Here is a 20492-nt window from a genome sequence, read left to right on the forward strand (position 1 = left end):
CTCTGTAATCACGTGACTTCCGGTTTAAGTTGTAAACATGGAGGAACTGAGTAAGCAGTGAGGAATTACAGTGTGATTGAACCGCTCAAAACTTGACCCATTTAATATCAAACTTAAGTATGTGTTTACATTAGTTACTGGTTTAACTGTTTCAATTTATTTAAACACTGCATGTAATCGTCAAGACATTTAAATGCTAGAACTGATGTGGATCAGTACAAGGGCATCAAGTGTTTGAAGATGTCTTTGACAGAAGCTAGACTGAAAATTGACGTACTGTCATTTATTCTACTATTTTAAGTGCATTAGAACAAAGAAAATGTTTTTTATTTTAAAAAATAAGATCTTTAATTGACTTTGGAATGTGTTTAAATTGGCTCTTGATATATACTTTGTAGAGAGTTAATAGGGTGTGGTATGGATTATCAGTCCTGTGTTTACAAAGAATAATGTTGCTATTTTCATAAGTAATATGTCAAATAAAACCGTTAAAATGAGCGCAGTTTCATTTTTATAATAATTTTTAATCAATGACTCAATCAGGGTTTGACATTAACTTTTACGAGTACTAGATCAGTTCGGCTACTTCCCATAATTTTTACTAGCCCTGACTGTAAAATCACCAGCCCTGACCAAACCTGCTAATTTAATTCTTATAATCACTAATTATAATAAGGTAATTTTGAAATCATCTCTAGCGCGTGTCAAGAATTTGATAGACAAGCCAATTGAGTGTTTTCATCAAGACATGAGAATATCGTAAGCTTTAAAGATAATTCAACAAACTTTAGTAAAATTTTTATCTTAAATATTTATTTAATAATTTTATTACAGAATATATTTTTTCAGACTATTTATACAATATTGATACTGAACGATGCTTGTTTCTACCACAACTCGTCTATTACAGCCGTGGCTGTATTTTCATGACCAATCTCTAAACGTGAGAAAAAGTACAGTACAATCTGCTTGCATGAAATGAAATATGGGTGTGATTGACGGGAAAATATATTACTTTTACAAAATTATAAGCTCTTACTATTTTTTAATTAATGTGTGTGTTTGGGGGGGGGGGGAGGAAGGGTCGATGCACACTTCAGGTGCCTGTGTCTAAAATAGTGATTGTGTCATACAGGGATTTTTTTTTCTTTACCATGTTGAATTATCTTTAAAGCTTACGATATTCTCATGTCTTGATGAACACATGTATTTACAATCAGACAAATAAGTAAATTTCTTAAAAAGTTTTTTGAATATTTATTTGGAAGACTGAAATGGAATTTAACAGTTGTTTTATCAACACGACCAACTAGTCTAGTTCATGTACATTTTACATGTCCGGACCACTCATTTACTAGACTGGGTTGGTCAGATGTGCCTTAGTGTCAAACCCTGCCTATAATTTTTTTTTTGCAACTCTCTCTACATCTCAGAAATGTTGCCCTGCATGCTTGTAATGACGTTATAATGTTCATTATATTCCTGTAGCCTGCATTTACTGCATCTTGAAATTCTTTCTTTTTTTTTTTTAATAATATTTATGATTGATAAAGAAATATTCAAATACTATCTACACTCCCTTTGCATTGATATTGAGATGTTTAACTTCTCAGATTTTTCAAAATCATTAATACCTGAGCCATTTAAGTGATGAAAATATGATGTCGCATGCAAAATCATTTAGTGAGGATGCAAGTGATTGATTTGTGGCATGAAAATTGCATCAAATCCTTGTTTATACCGGTAACTTTTTTCAAGCAAGTTGTTGCTATATGCTTAAGCCACCATGTTTCTATGCACTGCAAAGGATTATTGGGAGTTTAGAAGTTTTCACATGGACTCATAAAAATTTCTTTGAACAATGTGTAGATTCAATCCTGAATTTCCTCCATTCTTACAGGTTGTCATTATAGAGCTCACACCATGCTGGAGAACTCGATCTGTAGTATATCCAGCAGTATTAGATTGTGTAAAAATCATGGCATTCAAAAATTATTATTTAGTGTTGTATTTTGAGGGAAAACCCAAAGACCTATAAAATTGAGTTTTGATTTACATGTTACAATCTAATATAAAAATTACACATACCAGAATGATGGTAATTTTATTTTATGAAATTTTATTAAATATAACCAGAATAAACCACATGATATTTGGGCAATCGATCAAGGGCAAAGGAGGATTGAGGATGAATGGAATATCTCTCTTCTGTTTGATATTCTTTTCTCTGTTCCACATGTAATATGTTTATGCTATTGCTCTAGATTTAGATAAACTGTACTTTAGCGTAAACTCCATTTAAGGCCCTCATAAAAAGGTATATAGTTCTTTGTAACCAAAGTTTGGAAATGAATTCAGGTAGACCATCACTGGGGAAAATTTGGGGGGGGGGGGGGGGGTGTAGACTAAGATGTTGATTTTGCAATACATGTTTACCTGTATGTTGTCAAAATCCTGGGTAAGTGGGAAGACACGCATTCTGCATGCCATAGACAACATTGCTAACCTTTCTTTACTGGTACAATATAATTTAACAAAGACAAGATCATTTCTAGTTTTTTATTCACTTGTACCAAATAACAGTACATGTATTGTATTCAATGCAAATAAACTATTCCAAGTAAAATAGTCTTTTTAATGAGGATAATAAGCCTACCTACCTACCCACTATAAAAATTATGGGTTGACAACTGCAAACAGAGTTCTTAAAGCTTTTCCTACTTTAAAAGTATGAATATTTGCAACAATTTGAAAAGGAATTTATTTTTTAAAATGAATTTTAAAGCCAAAATTTCTTTTACTTATTTTCTATCCTTTTTTGTTAAAAAGAAGCAAAAAATCTGGCAGTGCTAAAGCTTGAGCTGTTTCTTTTTGTTTTCTCTCTTTTTCCCCCTCCTTTTTTTTTTTTTTTTTTTTTTTTTTTTTTGAAGAGTATCAGACGGGGAGTCAGCAGTTTTAGGATAAACTATCAATTATACATTCTGCAATCTCCTATATAATATTACAATGTACATGTTTTCAAGAACATTTCATTTAACTGCTCTCATAAGAACTCTTAAGTAATAAAAAATCAATATTGTTCTTTTAGCCTGCAGACAAGATAATTTCACCTTTATTTTGCAGACATCTTGCCAGGATGCCAATACAGGAGAATGAGGATCATGATGCAGTGCGCATGAAAGTTGGATATAATGGGTGAGTGTAAAACTGAACTTTTCATATGAAAAATTGAATTCTTAAAAGGAATATTATTTTATTTCTACTGTCACCTTATATAACAAAAAGGGGGGGGGTATCTTTATCATCTTTATTCTGAATGTCTGAAAACACCCAATAATTTAAAATTTTTTAAAATATTAGCTTGAGTGGACAAACCAATCTTGATTGAAAAGGATTCCAGCTGTTTGATGAGAGATAATTAATATTGAAAAAGCTTCAATATGTAATGTGTATTCTGGACAGTTCCACTCAGAGAGCTGGGGTTGGGAGATACTTGGGGTCATGTTAAAAATCCCCAGTCAGTTTTAGATACAATCAAGTAAAAGTTTTGCTAATATTTCCATTTAAGGAATGGTCATATGTGTTTATTTCTAAATTGTGTGTATATTTTGGATTTGATATGACAGTGAATACAAAGATAAACAACTATGCTAGCAGTGCTTTTTAAAGGTCAAAAGGTCAACTCAGTGAAGTTTTATACAAAATTACAATTAATTTTTTTTCTCTAAGATATAGAAAATAATATGCAATTTACAGAGACATTCTCATCACAAGTATCGGACCAGACATAGCCTATGCAGATTTCTGTCTGGAGATAAAAGACATATGTAAATTTGATGATCAGCAACCATTTACAGTCAAATGGCTGGATGAAGAAGGTGAGCCATTAATTTGGTTGCTTCTTTTTTTTTTTAAGTATGGAAAGAAAATCTTTTATTCAAGTTTTTGTCATTGAAATTGATGCAAAATTCATATATTAATGAGAAATTAAATTTTATTAAGTATTCATTGTCAATAGATTCACATATAGCCTTTATTTTACAGCATTCTGTACATGCTTATGTTTATTTTACAGTCTATTCTATACCTTTAATTTTACAGTGTATTCTATACCTTTATACCTTTATTTTACAGGTGATCCCTGTACCATATCCTCCCAGGTAGAGCTGAATGAGGCTATTCGCCTATACGATCTGAACAAAGACTCAGAACTGACCCTCCATGGTAGGTTGGATTTCACTTATGACACTTACTTAAGCTTGATTGTTAAACAATTATATACACATTACATTATTTGTAATTTTCCTCTTTCATTCTGTCATTTCAGTCTTTCCTAACGTACCGGAGAGACCGGGGATGCCATGCAGAGGAGAAGACAGTAAGTTTTTGATGTGAAGATACAAACATTTTTAATTCATGAATAATTATTATACCCCCGCTCCGAAGGAGAGGGGGGTATACTGTTTTACCCTTGTGTGTCTGTCTGTCTGTCTGTCCATAACAAATTTTAGTTGCAGTTTTCTCAGCAACTACTCATTGCAGATGCTTGAAATTTTAGCACAACCTTTGTTTAGGCATTCCATATGGTGGGATTCATTTTTGTACGAATCTGATGTCAACTTCCTGTTTATCCGTGCCTCTGTCCATAGCATACATAACAAATTTTCGCAGTTTTCTCAGCAACTGCTCATTGCAGATGCTTGAAATTTTAGCAGACCCTTTGTTTAGGCATGCCATATAGTGGGATTCATTTTTGTACAAATCTGATTTCAACTTCCTGTTTATCCGTGCATTTGTTCATACCATACATAACAAATTTTGGTCGCATTTTTTTCAGCAACTACTCATCGCAGATGCTTGAAATGTTAGCACACCCTTTGTTTAGGCATGCCATATGATGGGATTCATATTTGTATGAATCTGATGTCAACTTCCTGTTTATCTGTGCATCTGTCCCTACCATACATAACAAATTTTGGTCACAGTTTTCTCAGCAACTACTCATCGCTGATGCTTGAAACTTTAGCACATTCTTTGTTTAGGCATGCCATATGGTGGGAATCATTTTTGTATGAATCCAATGTCAACTTCCTGTTTATCCGTGCGTCTGTCCGTACCATACATAACAAATTTGGGTGGCAGTTTTCTCAGCAACTACTCATCACAGATGCTTGAAATTTTAACACACTCTTTGTTTAGGCATGTTATATCTTGGGAACCATTTATGTACAAATCTGATGTCAATTTCCTGATTATCACTGTGTCTGTCCATAACTGAACTTATGTATTCACATCAGAGCGGGGTATTATTAGTGAGCACTAGCTCACAGACTTCTTGTTATGAATTATTTGCATTAATTATTCAGCACTCATTTAAATATTGTTAATTTGACCTCTTTACAAAAGGAAATATGTACAGAAAAGGTGCAAGAAGATGGAGAAAATTGTATAGGATTAATGGACATCTCTTTCAAGCAAAACGTTTCTCCAAGGTAATAATTATAGAAAGATAAATTTTTTTAAAAAATTATTTTGAAATAATCCAGTATAATTTGTTTATTTTGAAATAATTCAATTTAATATGTTTTGAGCACTTATTTCCTTTTCTATCCAAAGTTATTCAAGCCAAAACCAGTAAGCTACAGTCTCAACAGAGACTTCTGATCACATACTGTATACAGGGAAGTTTTTGCTCCTGTTTTATTTTGACCCCTTTCTCCCTACTCACAGGTGGGCAAATTTAAAATGGGGCGAATTAGAAAAACACTGTATAATTTCTTAGCAAGAATTGTGATTGGGCAAATTTAAAACGGAGCAAAATTGTTTGCAAGTATGAAACGGCAACAATAACATGGGACAAAAATAACACTGTATACAGTATATTGAATTCTAATTTTCTCTGACAAATCTGTGTTCTTTTCCAGAAAGCTTTCTGCTCCTTTTGCTCTGACAGAATCTGGGGATTAGGACGTCAAGGGTTTAAGTGCATTCAGTGTAAAATAGCTGTCCATAAGAGATGTCATAAGTACCTGAAGGTTGTGTGTGGAGCCCCAGTTATTGTAAGTCACTGTTCTAAACCAACTACAGAGTAAATGGGAGTCTTAATTTGAAACAAGTTAAATATCACATTGTGGTTGTCTCAGGGGCTGACAATTAGTTTTTCAAGTTCTTGCCCATGGGCTAGTACATGGTCAAAATTCACTTGCCCTACCTGAATTTTTACTTGCCCCACCATAAACTATGAAAATAGGAAGACAAAAAATGATTATTACAAGTGCCCATTTCCACTTAAAACTAAGACTTATTATATTTTTTTTCTTGAAAAAGTCACTTGCCCTCGGGCAAGTGGTTAATAAAAATTCACTCGCCCATCCCCAAAATTCACTAGTCCCAAGCATCGGGCAATGGGATTTGTCAGCCACTGTTGCCTGCTATTTTGTGAAAGATATATGGTTTTGTTAAATTACTCGTATTTCGTGAATAAGTTGTATCCTTTAAAAATTAGACTGGAGCTAAACCTGAACCAAGAGAGGATGTCAAACGGAATTTACCAGAACTTCAGAATCTGTCAATGAAAGAGCCTAATGGCCACCCAACACGTAAGTCAGCTCAGAACAGGGATCTACTGTCTCTGTTAATAAGCCATTCACCGTTTCAAAGTTGAATCTTAAGTGGAATATGAAGCGAATTTTTTAAATATAATTTGACATAGAATTAGTACAATATACATTTCTATGTTTTGCTTTCAGTTTCAGAGAATGGAACTTCAATAGAAATTGGAGGGAAGGAGGTAAGTTTGTTGTTGAAAAAGTTAAGAGGGATTTTAGAAAGCTGTTCAAATAATACTCTCATAATCAACAGATTTTTAAGTTTTTGAAATGACCATTGATGTGTTACTTTGCTGACATACATACATATATTAATGTAATTATATAAGGGTTTTTGTGGAGATATATATAAGGAAATGCCTTCTATTCTTGTATATTAAGAGTTTATTGTCATAACAGTTGACAGAAGAGAGTGAAGTTGATACAGAGGTAAAGAGAACATTTATTATCTCCCTTGGACATGTATGTTGTCTGAAGAAATGAAAAAATATCTTGAGATATGAGATAAGAGCAATATAGATAGTCTGCATATTTCTGTCTTGCTGTAATAATGTGGTGTGAAATAGTCTTGCTATTTCAATTATTGTTGGGAAAAGGGATATTAAAAGAGAAAAAAGGGGAAAAGAAAAAGGGAAAAAAAGACATTTATTATATCAACATTTTGAATGATTTAACTGATGTTAGCTTGTTTGTGTGGAATCTTTGTTGTGTATACTTGGTAGATAGTTTTTGGATGATGTATTTATTGAGTTAATCGCCTTGCCCTTCATGTTGGAGGTCAACATTGCAAATTTTTTTTTCTGATGAACCAAATTTAAACGTGTGGCAGAATGGGAAAAAAATCTTTATAATATAAAAATAATGAATTAAGGAGGCTATAATAAACATATATTCTTCAGAAAAACAATATTTCTAACCTCATTTGCCAGTATGACAAGTTTATATTGGTTGAATAATGAAGAAATCTGAGCATGTTGACCTCCAATATGGTGGCCAAAAGGAAATACACCACTGACCATGTAAATTTTGCTAAATTTACATCGATCCAAAACTTTATTATAGTGGTGCCTCTGCTGGCATGCATGCTATTTTGAAAATTTTATTTGAATGTTGAATACAGGTAGAGCTTCATGGACACGTAGCTCAACCATTATAAGGAGAAAATTTTGTCTCTGTTTACATTTTGGGATGTTCAGGATGCTTAAGTTTATTTCCTATGTGGACATTCTTAGGAAGATAAGGCTTAAGTTTATTGCTTTTGTGAGCACTGTCTGGAAGTTAAGGATTAAGTTTATTTCCTACGTGGGCACTCTCATGAAGATAAGGCTTAAGTTCAAACTTTGTCCTCCTCAATAACAGCAGAAGAATATTTTGTGTTAAGACAGTTTTTAGGGATCAGTCACAAGCAGAGGGGATGACAAAAATTTTATTTTAAGCTTCATATTACGAGATAAAAAAAATCAACTTACATCTAACATTGATTTTTTTTTTAATGCCCATGCCATTTAATTACATGTAGTTTTTCCATGAATTGATGTGTTGTTTCTACTCTAGAGCCACAATATTTGATGTATCCATGTAATAAAAAGAAAAATAAATGACTGTTGCATGGTTTACACTGCCTGTTTATCATTGCATTTCTGTCGTCACATCATCTTCAGTCTTAAAAAAACATTTGCTAGTCTTAATGATTTTAAGTCTAATATGTATGATTTTTCAGTATTTTTTTCTTATTTATCATAAAAAAATGTTATTCTTAAGTAATTATTTACCTTTTTTATGGGATCCAAAAAGGAGACATCCCTTTGAGTATACTGGATTTATATAATTCATACAGGATAGAAACTTTATAAAACAAAAGTTTTTTTGTACATGGTAAATCAATGATTTTTTAACAATAACCATTAAATGAGAAATGTAAGAAAACAAGGGAATGTAATTGTGTGTTTTATTATTTTCAATATCCAGGCCCAGCCTGCAGTACAGGTAATTTTGCTGTCGGATGCTGCAGTGAGATATCATAATTATGTCACTTCACTTCATACAGATCCAGAAAAATATTGTGTTTTTATCATTTTGTTTGAAGATCATATGCTGGAAGCAATTTTTATCTCAGTCACTCAGCTGACCACTTGCTTTACATTTTACATATATGCATGAACTTTCCAATTTTTCTGCTCCAGAACTACATTAGTAAAACATCAATGTTAGTGAGACTTGCCTTAAAGCATCCTGAATTGATGGATTTAAGTTTGCTCGAAAAATTATGTACCATGCCCTTTTTCAAAGAGAGATAATTAAGGATAGAGAAAATAGGATGTAGTCATTTGAATATATTTCTCTTATGAGCCAAAGAGTCAGAAATGATTAAAAAAAAATTACGTAAGTACATGGTAGCTTCCTTATTTTGTAAAAAATAATTTTCTTCCTATATGATGGCCCCTTAAGCCAGGATTGAACCATGACATGGGTCCAGATATAGAGAAAAAAAAAATTAAAATTCCAGTTCTCAAAAATTAGAAGGCTACATACTGTCAAGCCTCTTTATAGATTGTTTTGTTCAACTGTGCTCTCTAGGGCAAGCCAAGAGCATGTCATAGGACAAAAATTTTATAATCTATTACAGCAGTAGGTATTAAAAGTTAAACTTACATAAAATTTTGTCAGCTTGACAATTGGTCAGATTGTTAAACAATTATGGAAAGATCCTCATGGAATTTATTTACTTCATGGTGCTTGGGTCAGGTTGGGGCTATATAGATTTCAAAGGAGTAGGTAGAAGGGAAAAAACTATTTGGTATATATGTATGATACTTACCGTAAGTGATTGTAAAGGCCTTTCATCCTTTTGTTATGCATTTGTATCAAAGATGTTGTAGGCCACATTTATTTTTAGTTTTTTTTTTGTGCTTATTGTTGTCAGAAGTATATAAGTTCTTCAATATAGATTTGTACAAATGATGTGAAGCTGCTAAAGGATCAAATTTGTTCATAAATATGTGTATACTTCATTTTTCTGGATCTGCACATTTATCTGTTGCCTTTCATATTACCTGGTACTCATTTTAAAATGCCTAGACAATGAAAACATTTTTATATTTCATAAACAGTGCAATATGAATCAGAGTTTAAAAAGTAAAGTTTTTATATTCTGTGTCAGCAGAATCTCTGCATGAGATGGAGATAACCAGCCATCTTCCTGTGTTCTCATTACACCATGTTTATAACACACCGCTTTACCTGTCCAGGTGCACTATGTGACATTATATAGGCTATGCATGTGAAACAGAGTTCATTATTCAATTGTTAATCATTGTTATCAGTTATTGCATTGCTTTACCTAAGCAGTTTGTAACAAATTTACATAAGGAATTTGTAGCATATATTTCTGTATCAGCGCTTGTAAGGAAACATTTTAAATAAGGTTACATATGTGTCAGTTTCATGCCTCAGAAATCAAAGATTGGAAAGGGCAAATTGTTCTCCTCTAGCGTACATTTTTCAGTCTAAAGGACGGACCTTGGAACTTTGAAAATATTCAAGAATTTATTGATACACTGAAACTTCGTTATCTCAAACTCGACGGGACAGAGGTAAAAACTTTGAGATATCCAAGGATTTGAGAGTTAAATACTTATAGAATATGTGACTGGGACTTCCAAATCCCTTCAACATATCCAATTTGAGATATCAGTGTTCGAGATAGCGAAGTTCAACTGTATATTGTCATTTGTAAAACAATGCTTACTAATACTCAAATATTTTGTTAAAATGAATAAGTACAGGTAATCAAATTCCATCACTTATCAACAGATTTATGTTTGATATTACTAAAAATGTTCATTATATTTCAGACAACAAATGGAACAGACTCGCAGCAAGTGACTCTTGATCAGTTTGAACTTCTGAGAGTTATCGGTCGTGGAAGTTACGCAAAAGTCCTGATGGTAGAACAGAAACGTACAAAACGTGTCTACGCAATGAAAGTCATCAAGAAGGAACTTGTCAATGAGGATGAGGTATGAAAAAGAATAAATGGAAGTCACTGTGTAGTTGAAAAGATTAGAAAAAGTTCAGATCTGGAAGAATTGAATAGACACTGATTGTATCTTTGAAATTGAAATAAATGTTAGATTGAGATGATAAGATGTTTTCAGAAAGTACATGACAGTTAAGGGTAAGATGATTTCTTAAAGAATAATGAAGGAAATTTCAGCTGGTTTAAAACTATTATTTTCAAAAGTTGGAAATCAGACATATTTTAGAAATTGCTGGCAGTAAAACTGTTATATCAGAAGCCTTTTCTGTGTTAAAGGATATAGACTGGGTGCAGACAGAGAAGCATGTTTTTGAGACAGCCACCAATTACCCATTCCTTGTGGGCCTTCATTCCTGTTTCCAAACTCCCAGCAGGTAAAAAAAAATATCAACTACAAATTTTGAACATACGTGTAGTGCTATCCTTTTCTTTAGGAAAGTAAATTTAGAATATTTGGCAAAATGGCAAAATCATTGTTTAACCAGATATTTCAGTTAAGTTATTAATGTTGAATGCAGCCAAAAAGTATGTAAAATTATGTGAATGGTTTACATGGGATATGTTTTTAATGTTATGCAGTCAAGTTAATAAATTTATTTTGTTTGCAGATTGTTTTTTGTAATTGAGTTTGTGAGTGGAGGAGACCTTATGTTTCACATGCAGAGACAGAGGAAGTTACATGAGGAGCATGCTCGGTTCTACTCTGCCGAAATCTGCTTAGCTCTTAATTTCCTTCATGAAAGAGGTTATATCCCTGTGTAGTGACAGAAACTACTCAGATTTTTGTGAAAGTGTATACTTGTAGTTTGATTTTAAGATAAATTTTGTTTTATCAGGCATTGTATACAGAGATCTGAAGCTGGACAATGTGTTGCTGGACCATGAGGGACATGTGAAACTGACAGATTATGGCATGTGTAAGGTAAGCTCTCAGGAGGAAAATGTAGAAGGTGTAAAAAAAATATATATAAATTTAATTAAAACATTTTATTCATGGAAATGAATATGGTTAAGCAATTGGCAAAATCTATAAATGTTCTCTGTACAAAAGGTACAGAGGTTAAATTATTGTACTGAGTAAATTATCTGAAATGGCTGAGAATAACCAGAGGAAATTCAGTTTGAGATTACCTAGAATAAACTGTAATAAATAATGAAGTTAAGGTTCCTTTAGGCATAAAAAGGAAATTTTTAAAGTTGTCTGCAAAATGTTCTCTCCATTTCAAGAAAGAGGAGCTTCCTTGATGTGAAAACTCCTGTAAAATATTTTTTCCAATCATTATTTGATTTTGAAATGTGCAAAACTTGTCAGGTTGGCGAAATGTTCTTGATTAATTCACAACAGATTTCTATGCAATACTTTGATTTCAACAAAATATTATAAATTATTGTCATGTAAGCAGCTTGGATTATATGAAATATCAAGATAAGGATTACGATGAAATGTGAAAATTAAAATTTAATCCTGATACCTAGAAAATGGGATAAAATAGGAGGTGGAGGGTCTGTGCTTAACTTGTATGTTGTATATTTCATAAAAATAAAGGATGGATTGCGACCAGGTGACACTACATCAACATTTTGTGGAACGCCTAATTATATAGCACCAGAAATTTTACAAGGACATGATTATGGTATGTTCTGTGTTTGGCTTAGCCACCTGTAGGTCTGAGCTTGGGTCAGTTCCTCCTTCTATTAAGGGAGGTAACTCCTGGGCTCAGCCTACTGGAGATAGTGGTAGGGGAGATTAATGTGGCTTTTTTTCTGCCTGTTCCCATAGGAGGGCCTGTGGGCTGGAGACAGCACCAGTACATTTTGTGGAACCCCTAATTATATAGCCCCAGAAATCCTCCGTGGGGAGGATTATGGTAAGCTTCTTACTAACACTTAACAATCTTCCAGGGGCCCAGGCAAGGGAAATTTGTTACTCACAGAAAGATATGACTATGAAACTTTTAGAAAAAGAAATCTGGAGAGTGTCCAGTATGAGACTACTTTACCAACAATGAAAAAGGAATTATAGTTTCATTCTCATATGTATTCATGTTAGTGACATTCCATTCCCTCTTGGGACACCCCTGGTTGTTTTTTTTTTCTCTTCTTGCTTTTCTGTAATGTGTTTTCTCACCTTAACAGGAAGGGCTGTGGAGTGGAGACAAAACCAATACGTTTTGTGGAACTCCCAATTATATCGCACCAGAGGTTCTCCGAGGAGAGGACTATGGTATAGATGAAAAATCTGCCGTGCTTGGTCATGAAGTTAGACCAGATTATATTTCAAGTGAAAATTATTATGTCATTTCACAAAAATGACCATTGAGATTGCCAAATATTTTAATTTTTTTTTTCAAAATAAAGAAAAATAAGTGAAAATTTAACAGTACATGTACCTGAAAAATGATCTGGATCATTGCACAGCTTGCGGCATTGAGTTTTATACCCCCATACTATTACAAGGCATGCATCATTTTATGCATAAAAATGTATATTTAAATTGGAAAAGTACTAGATAAGTGTACATGTTGGGTCATATATTTTACTGATTTTATCATTAAAATGCCTACAGATCTTTCAAATTAAACTAAGAAGCTGAAATTCATATACAAGTTTCATATTTTACAATTAAAATCCCAAAAAAATCCATGTATTTAAATGCATCAAAGCCCTATTGATCTATGAACGAATGGGTTGGAATCCATAGTACAATTGTGTTGTTCCGTAAAATCTATTTCTAAAAAACATATCAAAGAATTACTAATTTATTAATAAGAGGCATGCATATTTAATAAACAGTCTGACATGCAATAAAGTGGTACTGGTGTTGGGGGTATGGCATGGATGTATTGTTTATGTTTAAGTTGTGTTCCTTTAAAGTAGAAAGTTGATGAAACATGTTTGAAAGAACCTTGTTTTATGCATTTGTTGTGACAAAGTAAAAATGCATAACAGTAAATGAAATTTATATGATTGTTAATTATAAGGCTTAACATGATCTTTCATGAACAAAAAGCAATGGAGAATAGTTCTGCATTTTGATGCATTTTGTTGATTTGCTACCAAGTGTATATCACTTCAAACATAGAATGTGCAGATCAAAACATAGTACAGTTAAACTTCAGTATCTGTAACATCTGTATCTCAAATACTGTGGATATATCCCTACCACTTTTTCATTAGGCCATGATAAAATAAAATTCCTAGATTCTCATCCCCAAAGTATGAGAATCTAGGATTTTTTTAAAATATGTCCTTATGTACATGTATTTTAATCCTGATATCTCAAATTCTCAGATGATTCAAAGTTTGTTTGTTTGTCCCCCCCCCCCCCCCCTTCCTCGAGTTCAAGGTAATGAAGTTTGACTGTATATGACAAAAGTGCACTTTCATGCTCACATACAATTACAGAGCTAAGATTTCATGCTTAAATCATTCCTGTTGATCCATTTTATATGTACGCTAGTCAGTTCAGAATGATCCTTCCAATTGTTTTCTACTCATTTAGTGTGAACAGGAATATAGCGAATTCACGGATATAGCGAAGTTATTTAAATCCCTGGAGAAATTCTTAACAAATTCTCTGAAAATATTATGGTTATAACGAACTCTGATATAATGGATTTAGCGAACTGATTTTCTGTCCTGTAGAGGTTAAAAATAAAGAAAATTACATCTTTTAAAACAAATTTCAATATCTTGAAAATATTAAACTGACATAACCTATATTTGGTAGTCATATATGAAGGAAAAGATGCATATTGCGAATTCATTATATGTACTTTAATGAATTCGTCATACGGATATAACGAATTATGGATATAACAAAGTAAATTCACAGGTCCCAAGGACTTCGCTATAACCGAGTTTTACTGTATCTTCAATTTTTTTTCCAGTTTATGTACTCGCTGATATGCATTAAAACCTACAGTCAAATTAAACTTCGATATTTTTCCTGACATGTTAAAAAAAAAAAAAAAAAAAAAACATTAAAAGCATAAGTTTCATGTATAAAGGATAAATGATAAGGATTGAATCTGAGAAAGTTGATTCAGTAAAATTGTGATTTATACTTAGATGTTATATTACTTGCCTTGCTACAGATTTTAGTGTTGATTGGTGGGCATTAGGGGTACTGATGTTTGAGATGTTGGCTGGGAGGTCACCGTTTGATGTGGTGGGCGGGGCTGAAAACCCTGACCAAAACTCCGAGGATTACCTATTCCAGAGTAAGACTAAATCTTGTTTTACTTCAACCTTACCATCAATAAATTGATGTGAATGATTTATAGTTAATGTAAATTATACTTTCCCTTTTTTTCACTTCTAAGATTTTAAAATTGCCATTGTTTCTTTCAGTTATCCTGGAGAAAACTATCAGAATCCCCCGCTCACTTTCTGTAAAAGCAGCATCCATCCTCAAAGGATTCCTTAACAAGGTATTTTATGAGGACTTGATCTTATTTTGTTGATACTTTTCTCCACTTCTTGAAGTCATAACTCAGGATCAGTTTAGTACTTAGAGTAACTGAGTTACTCAGTTATTTCAGTTCATCAGAATATGGGGTAGAATAAAGAACAGAACCAGTCAAATGTATCAGTGGAATTGTATAAGTTAGGAATGAGGAATCTCTTAAAATCTGATAGGATACTATTGATCATTCTAATTTTAAATATTGCTTTTTAACTGAAAGTCTTTTGGTTGACTTTAGACATACTGTAAAATTGTACATAAAATGCCACCAATTTAAAGTACATGAACCATTAGCTTCTTTTATTTGTAAGCAGAGAAGTAGTTGAAGGTGAGAACAGAGCTTCATTAAATTTCTTTTTCCATTCATTCATTCTACAGTTTCTAAGTCAGGGGTCATTTGAGATGGCCAGCAGCTCGGTGATATCCAAATCTGACTTGTATTGATTTAATATCCTTGTATCTGACTGGGTTTTTTTTAAATATAAACAGAACCCAACAGAGAGACTTGGATGCCATCATGAGACAGGTTTCAATGACATCCAGTCCCACCCTTTCTTCAGAGCCGTTCAATGGCATGAGCTGGAACAGAAGTTAGTCACTCCACCATACAAGCCAAACCTGAAATCTGATCGAGATCTAGAACACTTTGACCCTGCTTTCACAGATGAACCAGTTCAGCTAACACCAGATGATCCGTGAGTTAAATGTTTCTTACTTATCAGTAAGTTAATCTTTGATTGATAAAGAAAGTGGATTTAAGACTAAGCATATTGAGTTGTTGGAGTTAAGACTAATCATATTGAGTTGTTGGAGTTGAGACTAAGCATATTGAGTTGTTAAGACTAAGCATATTTTAAAAGTTGTCATGAATCATCAGAGTGCCATTCTTTCTGCATACTTTTGCCCGAGTGTCCATTATTTGTTTTATAGACCTTTGGAAATTGTGCAAAGTTATGTTGTAAATATACAGGTGTATATTTCCCATCTCAAGTCGTAGAGTTTAGCTTCATTGTCCCCTACTACCGTATCACAAAAGTGCAGGGACATTAAATCTTGTCCATCTGTTGGTCCAGCTGTCTGTGTGTCTGTTTGTCTGTAAACAATTTATCAAAATGCTACTTCTCTTACACTTTTGGTCCAATTTCAATATAACTTTGTACACAAGTTGACTACACTAAGATACTCAATTCTCTTTATCTGTCTTTGATTTCAATGAACGGGGTTGCCAAGGACTAAAAATAGAAATTTTTGTGAAATTCTTTTTTAAAAAAATACTCTCCCTACAGTTTTAGTTCAATTTCAGTATAACTAGATTCACAAATGGACTACTCTAAGATAAACAATCCTTTTTATAGGTTTTTGATTTTGATGAACAATGTTGCCATGGTTACTAATAATAGAAATTTTTGTGAAATTCTTTCAAAAAGATACTTTTTCTACAGTTCTGATCAGATTCCAGTAAAACTTTTTACACAGGTAGTCTATTCTCAGACAAATAATTCTCTATATCAGTTTTTGATTTCGATGAATGGTGATTGCCATGGTTACCAAAAATAGAAATTTCAAAGAATTTCTTTCAAAATGCTATTCCTCCTACAGTTTTGGTCCGATTTCAATAACACTTCATAGACAAAAAGACTTCACTAAAGTACATAATCCTGTATATTGGTTTTTGATTTTAACAAAATATTGTAGCTTTGATTACTAAAAATAGAAATTTCAAGGAAATTCTTACAAAAGGCTACTCCTACTGCAGTTTTTGTCCAATTGCAATTAAACTTGACTCATAAAGGGACTAATCCAAGCATCATTATTTTATTTATTTCTGTAGCCATAGTTTCAACACCAAGTGCTACTTTTCTCTACCTTTGTTAAGTAAGAAGAGTAGAGCTACAGTCTCTTCAGAGACTTCTAGTTTCACCTCAAACTGCAAATCATCAAATTTTCATGACACATTATTTTGCAAGATAGTAATATTGTACTCATAAGCAAGGTAAAATTTTTGCGAATTCTGGCTATTATATGCGAATATGAATTTTCACATGTGCTTTACATGTGACAAGACTTCTGAATTTACTTATGATTTTTGGCTTCTTGACCTTGAAATTTGGCCTACTTTTCAACAAATTTATCTTTGGCCATAGCTTTTGAATGATAGGAGATATGGCTGTCATATTTTAAATGTGCATTACTTTTCACAAGACCAGACTTTGACTTCAAGACCTTGATCTTTGACCTCCATTTTAACATTGGCTGTAGCTTTTGCACCTGAAAAGACAAGGTTTTCATATTTTACAAGTGTATTACCTGTGGTAAGACCTTTCTGAGTTTACATTTATTTTTATCTCTTGCCTTGAAGTTTGACATACTTTTCGAAATGTTAAACCTTTGCTGTAACTTTTGAATGGAAGAGACAAGACTTTTATACTCTTCTCAAATGTGCATTACCTGTGACAAGATCTCTTCAAGTGTACAATGGTTTTGACCTCATAACATAGTCTACATAGACCTTGAAGTCTTACTTTCAAAAACTTCTGCCTTTCGCATTATTTCTGAACCAGAACTGAACATATATCATGTTCTTCAAAAATATAAAACATTGTTTAGTATGATGGACAGACAAGACAGATACAATATGCAATTGATCATTGTACTCCAACCAATAATACCTTGAAAGCAGAGGACCATAATTCTCTGAATTTTCTTGTTTATATTGGAAAGAGAACTGTACATTTTTCATAACATTACTATAAAAAAAAACATACAAAATTGCTTCAGTTGTCATTGTTTCCTCCTCACAGGAAAGTGATTGATAAGATAGAGCAGTCTGAGTTTGATGGTTTTGAGTATGTGAACCCCCTGTTGATGTCACTCGAGGACTGTGTATAGCAGAGTCATTAGCCACACCCATGAATCAGGGTGACAGGTGCTTTGTATCAAGAGCCGGGAACCAGACAATCTTCTTCATGTACCTCAACCTTGTTGGAAGGAATGGTGAGAAAATGGCATAGATCAGGGTTGTGAAGAGTAAATCACTGATTGTGGATATTGATGCTAATCATTTTGTGATATATGTTTACAGAAAAAAAAACTATTTGCAACTGTACATTTGAATATTTTACCAAAAGATTCAGTATCTTATAAGGACACTGGTTTTTGCTTATTTCTTGTCTTTAAGTGTTTTTTTGGTGAATTGTTTGTTTATAGAAGTCATTGAGATTGTAATATTCTTTGTTATTTAACTGTGGAGGATAGAGAAACAGATACGCTGTATGTATATACTTTTATGTTTGTAGATGCAATGTATTTTCTTTGATAAGAGACCCATGTTGTGAATTGGGTGGAAATTTTTTTTTTTTTTGCAATATTTCTCTGTATCATTTTTGTACAACGAATGAGGTTAATTGTCTACTGAAGCAGAGCATTACTACTACTGTAAATATATATGTACATTTCTAATCAGATCATTATCTATAGATCTTAAAAGTAGACTCATTTTTTCCTTCACAATATCGTTTTTGTCACAATCAGAGTGTGTCAAAATCATAGTGTGTGAAAGGGGGGAGGGGATTAATAGATCTGATATTATAATAATTGAATCATGTCTTTTTCATTATTTTTGATCTTGTGAATTCACACTTTTCACCACCTACAACTATGGTGAAAATACATAATTATTGTATTTAACAATGTATGAAAAGATAAATTTCTTTGTAAAGAGAAGCAGTATTGTATATTGTTTATTTACCAATGTACAGTGTATTTGTGAATGTTTATTTGTTCAAGTTGTTTGATTTCAATTTTTGAAGACCAAGTGCAATGTGATTATTTATGTTAGTCATAAGAAGTGCTGCATTATTGTTTGAGTGATGCTATAACAGCTTTTTTTTTTTTTTTTTTTTTTTTTTTTTTTTTTTTTTTTTTTTTTTAAAAAAAACAATGGATTTCTGTTTGACTACATTACAACAATGCCACTTTGATTTTTTTTTTTATTTATTTAACCTTTTTTTCTGCTGTTTCCTAAACTTGATCAAGGCAGATTTTGGGAAGGAATAATATTATTTAAATTTTCATTTTCGTTAACTTTCTTTTTAATTGTCTAAACTGTTAATCTCACATTTGAGAGAAAGCACAAGATCTACTAAGATATAAATTTCATTGTTACATATCAACTTAATATTATGTCCAATAGTTAATTGTTTACAGTATATCAACTTAACATTATGTCCAATAGTCAATTGTTTACAGTATATCAACTCAACATTATGTCCAATAGTTAATTGTTTACAGTATATCAACTCAACATTATGTCCAATAGTCAGTTGTTTACAGTATATCAACTTAATATTATGTCCAATAGCTATAGGAAATACTGTAGGTCATATTTTATGTACATGTAATATTGGGTCAAGTCATTAATACTAAATCAAAATCTGTAAAATAACATCTACAGTATACAATTATTATTATTATCACTATTATTGTCTTCCATTGAAAAAACCTGTGGATTTTTTAAGGGAGTTTATTTAATTTTATACATGTACTGCCTATCCAACCTATATTTAACAGTCATTTAATTATTTATGTATGTAATTAATGAATTGTTCATACAGTGATTTGACTGTGTTTTACTCGATTTTTTTTTTTTTTAAATAATTTATATTTTTTGTACAGAACATATCCAACATTACGCATTGAGTGTACAATTTAAAATACTTGCGGTTTAATGATTTAAGGATAGATGTGATGACTTAAAGCTCTTTTTGTCCATTAAATTGCAACCATTGGAACAAATTTTTCCATCAAAGATTCATTGATGATCTTTTAATGTACAAACTAGGTTATTTACATACTGTTTGATTAGTTTTGTTTAAAATGACCAACTTTTTACAAATTGGACTCGCAAAGGCATTCCAAATAAGTTTTGCTTTACTTTGATTTGTATGTTATTTTTGTGCAAAGTTACAATTGGTTGTGATATTCCAAGTTTCAAAATACATTGTACATTGTGTGTGTTTTGTCCTTCTGTTTTCAAACAATAAATCATTTATGACCAGGAGTTGTCTTTTGTATGTACAATTTCAAAGGACCATTTAAGTTCAACAGAAGAAAATCAGGAGGATCTAATTTTTTTGGGGGGGGGGGGGGGCACAGATGTATTAAAACAAAAAAAAATGCATATCATTGAAGTTCAGAGATTTACTGGACTTTTTCCCGAGTTTGAAGCATAAAAATTGAGATACATGAACCCTCTAATAAGACAGATCATGCTCACTGGAATAAATATTATTCCTCTGTAATTTGTCAAGTTAAATGGCCATTTCTGTACAACTTTTATACCATAAGGTATGCTGAAATTGTGTGCATTTTAATTACA

The 20492-nt window shown here is 32.3% G+C and overlaps 1 protein-coding gene across 6 annotated transcripts; it reads left to right on the plus strand.

Annotated features, from left to right (window-relative positions):
- The first annotated feature begins 19 nt into the window (after positions 1-19).
- LOC133171727 (protein kinase C iota type-like) lies at positions 20-20174 on the plus strand. 6 transcript variants are annotated; one of them, XM_061306515.1, is made up of 20 exons: positions 20-117; positions 3124-3195; positions 3757-3878; positions 4135-4224; positions 4328-4378; positions 5407-5492; positions 5925-6059; positions 6506-6599; positions 6750-6790; positions 7008-7037; positions 8577-8594; positions 10463-10627; positions 10924-11021; positions 11256-11392; positions 11484-11569; positions 12194-12281; positions 14745-14870; positions 15001-15080; positions 15605-15810; positions 17917-20174. In XM_061306515.1, exons 2-20 carry the CDS (start codon positions 3137-3139, stop codon positions 18002-18004), a joined length of 1800 nt encoding a protein of 599 aa, XP_061162499.1. In that variant the 5' UTR covers positions 20-117; positions 3124-3136; the 3' UTR covers positions 18005-20174. The 6 variants fall into 6 exon arrangements, with proteins under 6 accessions (XP_061162499.1, XP_061162500.1, XP_061162501.1 ...); XM_061306516.1 differs by lacking the exon at positions 12194-12281 and adding an exon at positions 12428-12515; XM_061306517.1 differs by lacking the exon at positions 12194-12281 and adding an exon at positions 12784-12871.
- Positions 20175-20492: the final 318 nt, after the last annotated feature.

This window comes from Saccostrea echinata, unplaced genomic scaffold (genome assembly GCF_033153115.1).
Source record: "Saccostrea echinata isolate AGI-Se365-2 ecotype Australia unplaced genomic scaffold, CSIRO_AGI_Sech_v1 ptg000054l, whole genome shotgun sequence".
NCBI lineage: Eukaryota > Metazoa > Mollusca > Bivalvia > Ostreida > Ostreidae > Saccostrea > Saccostrea echinata.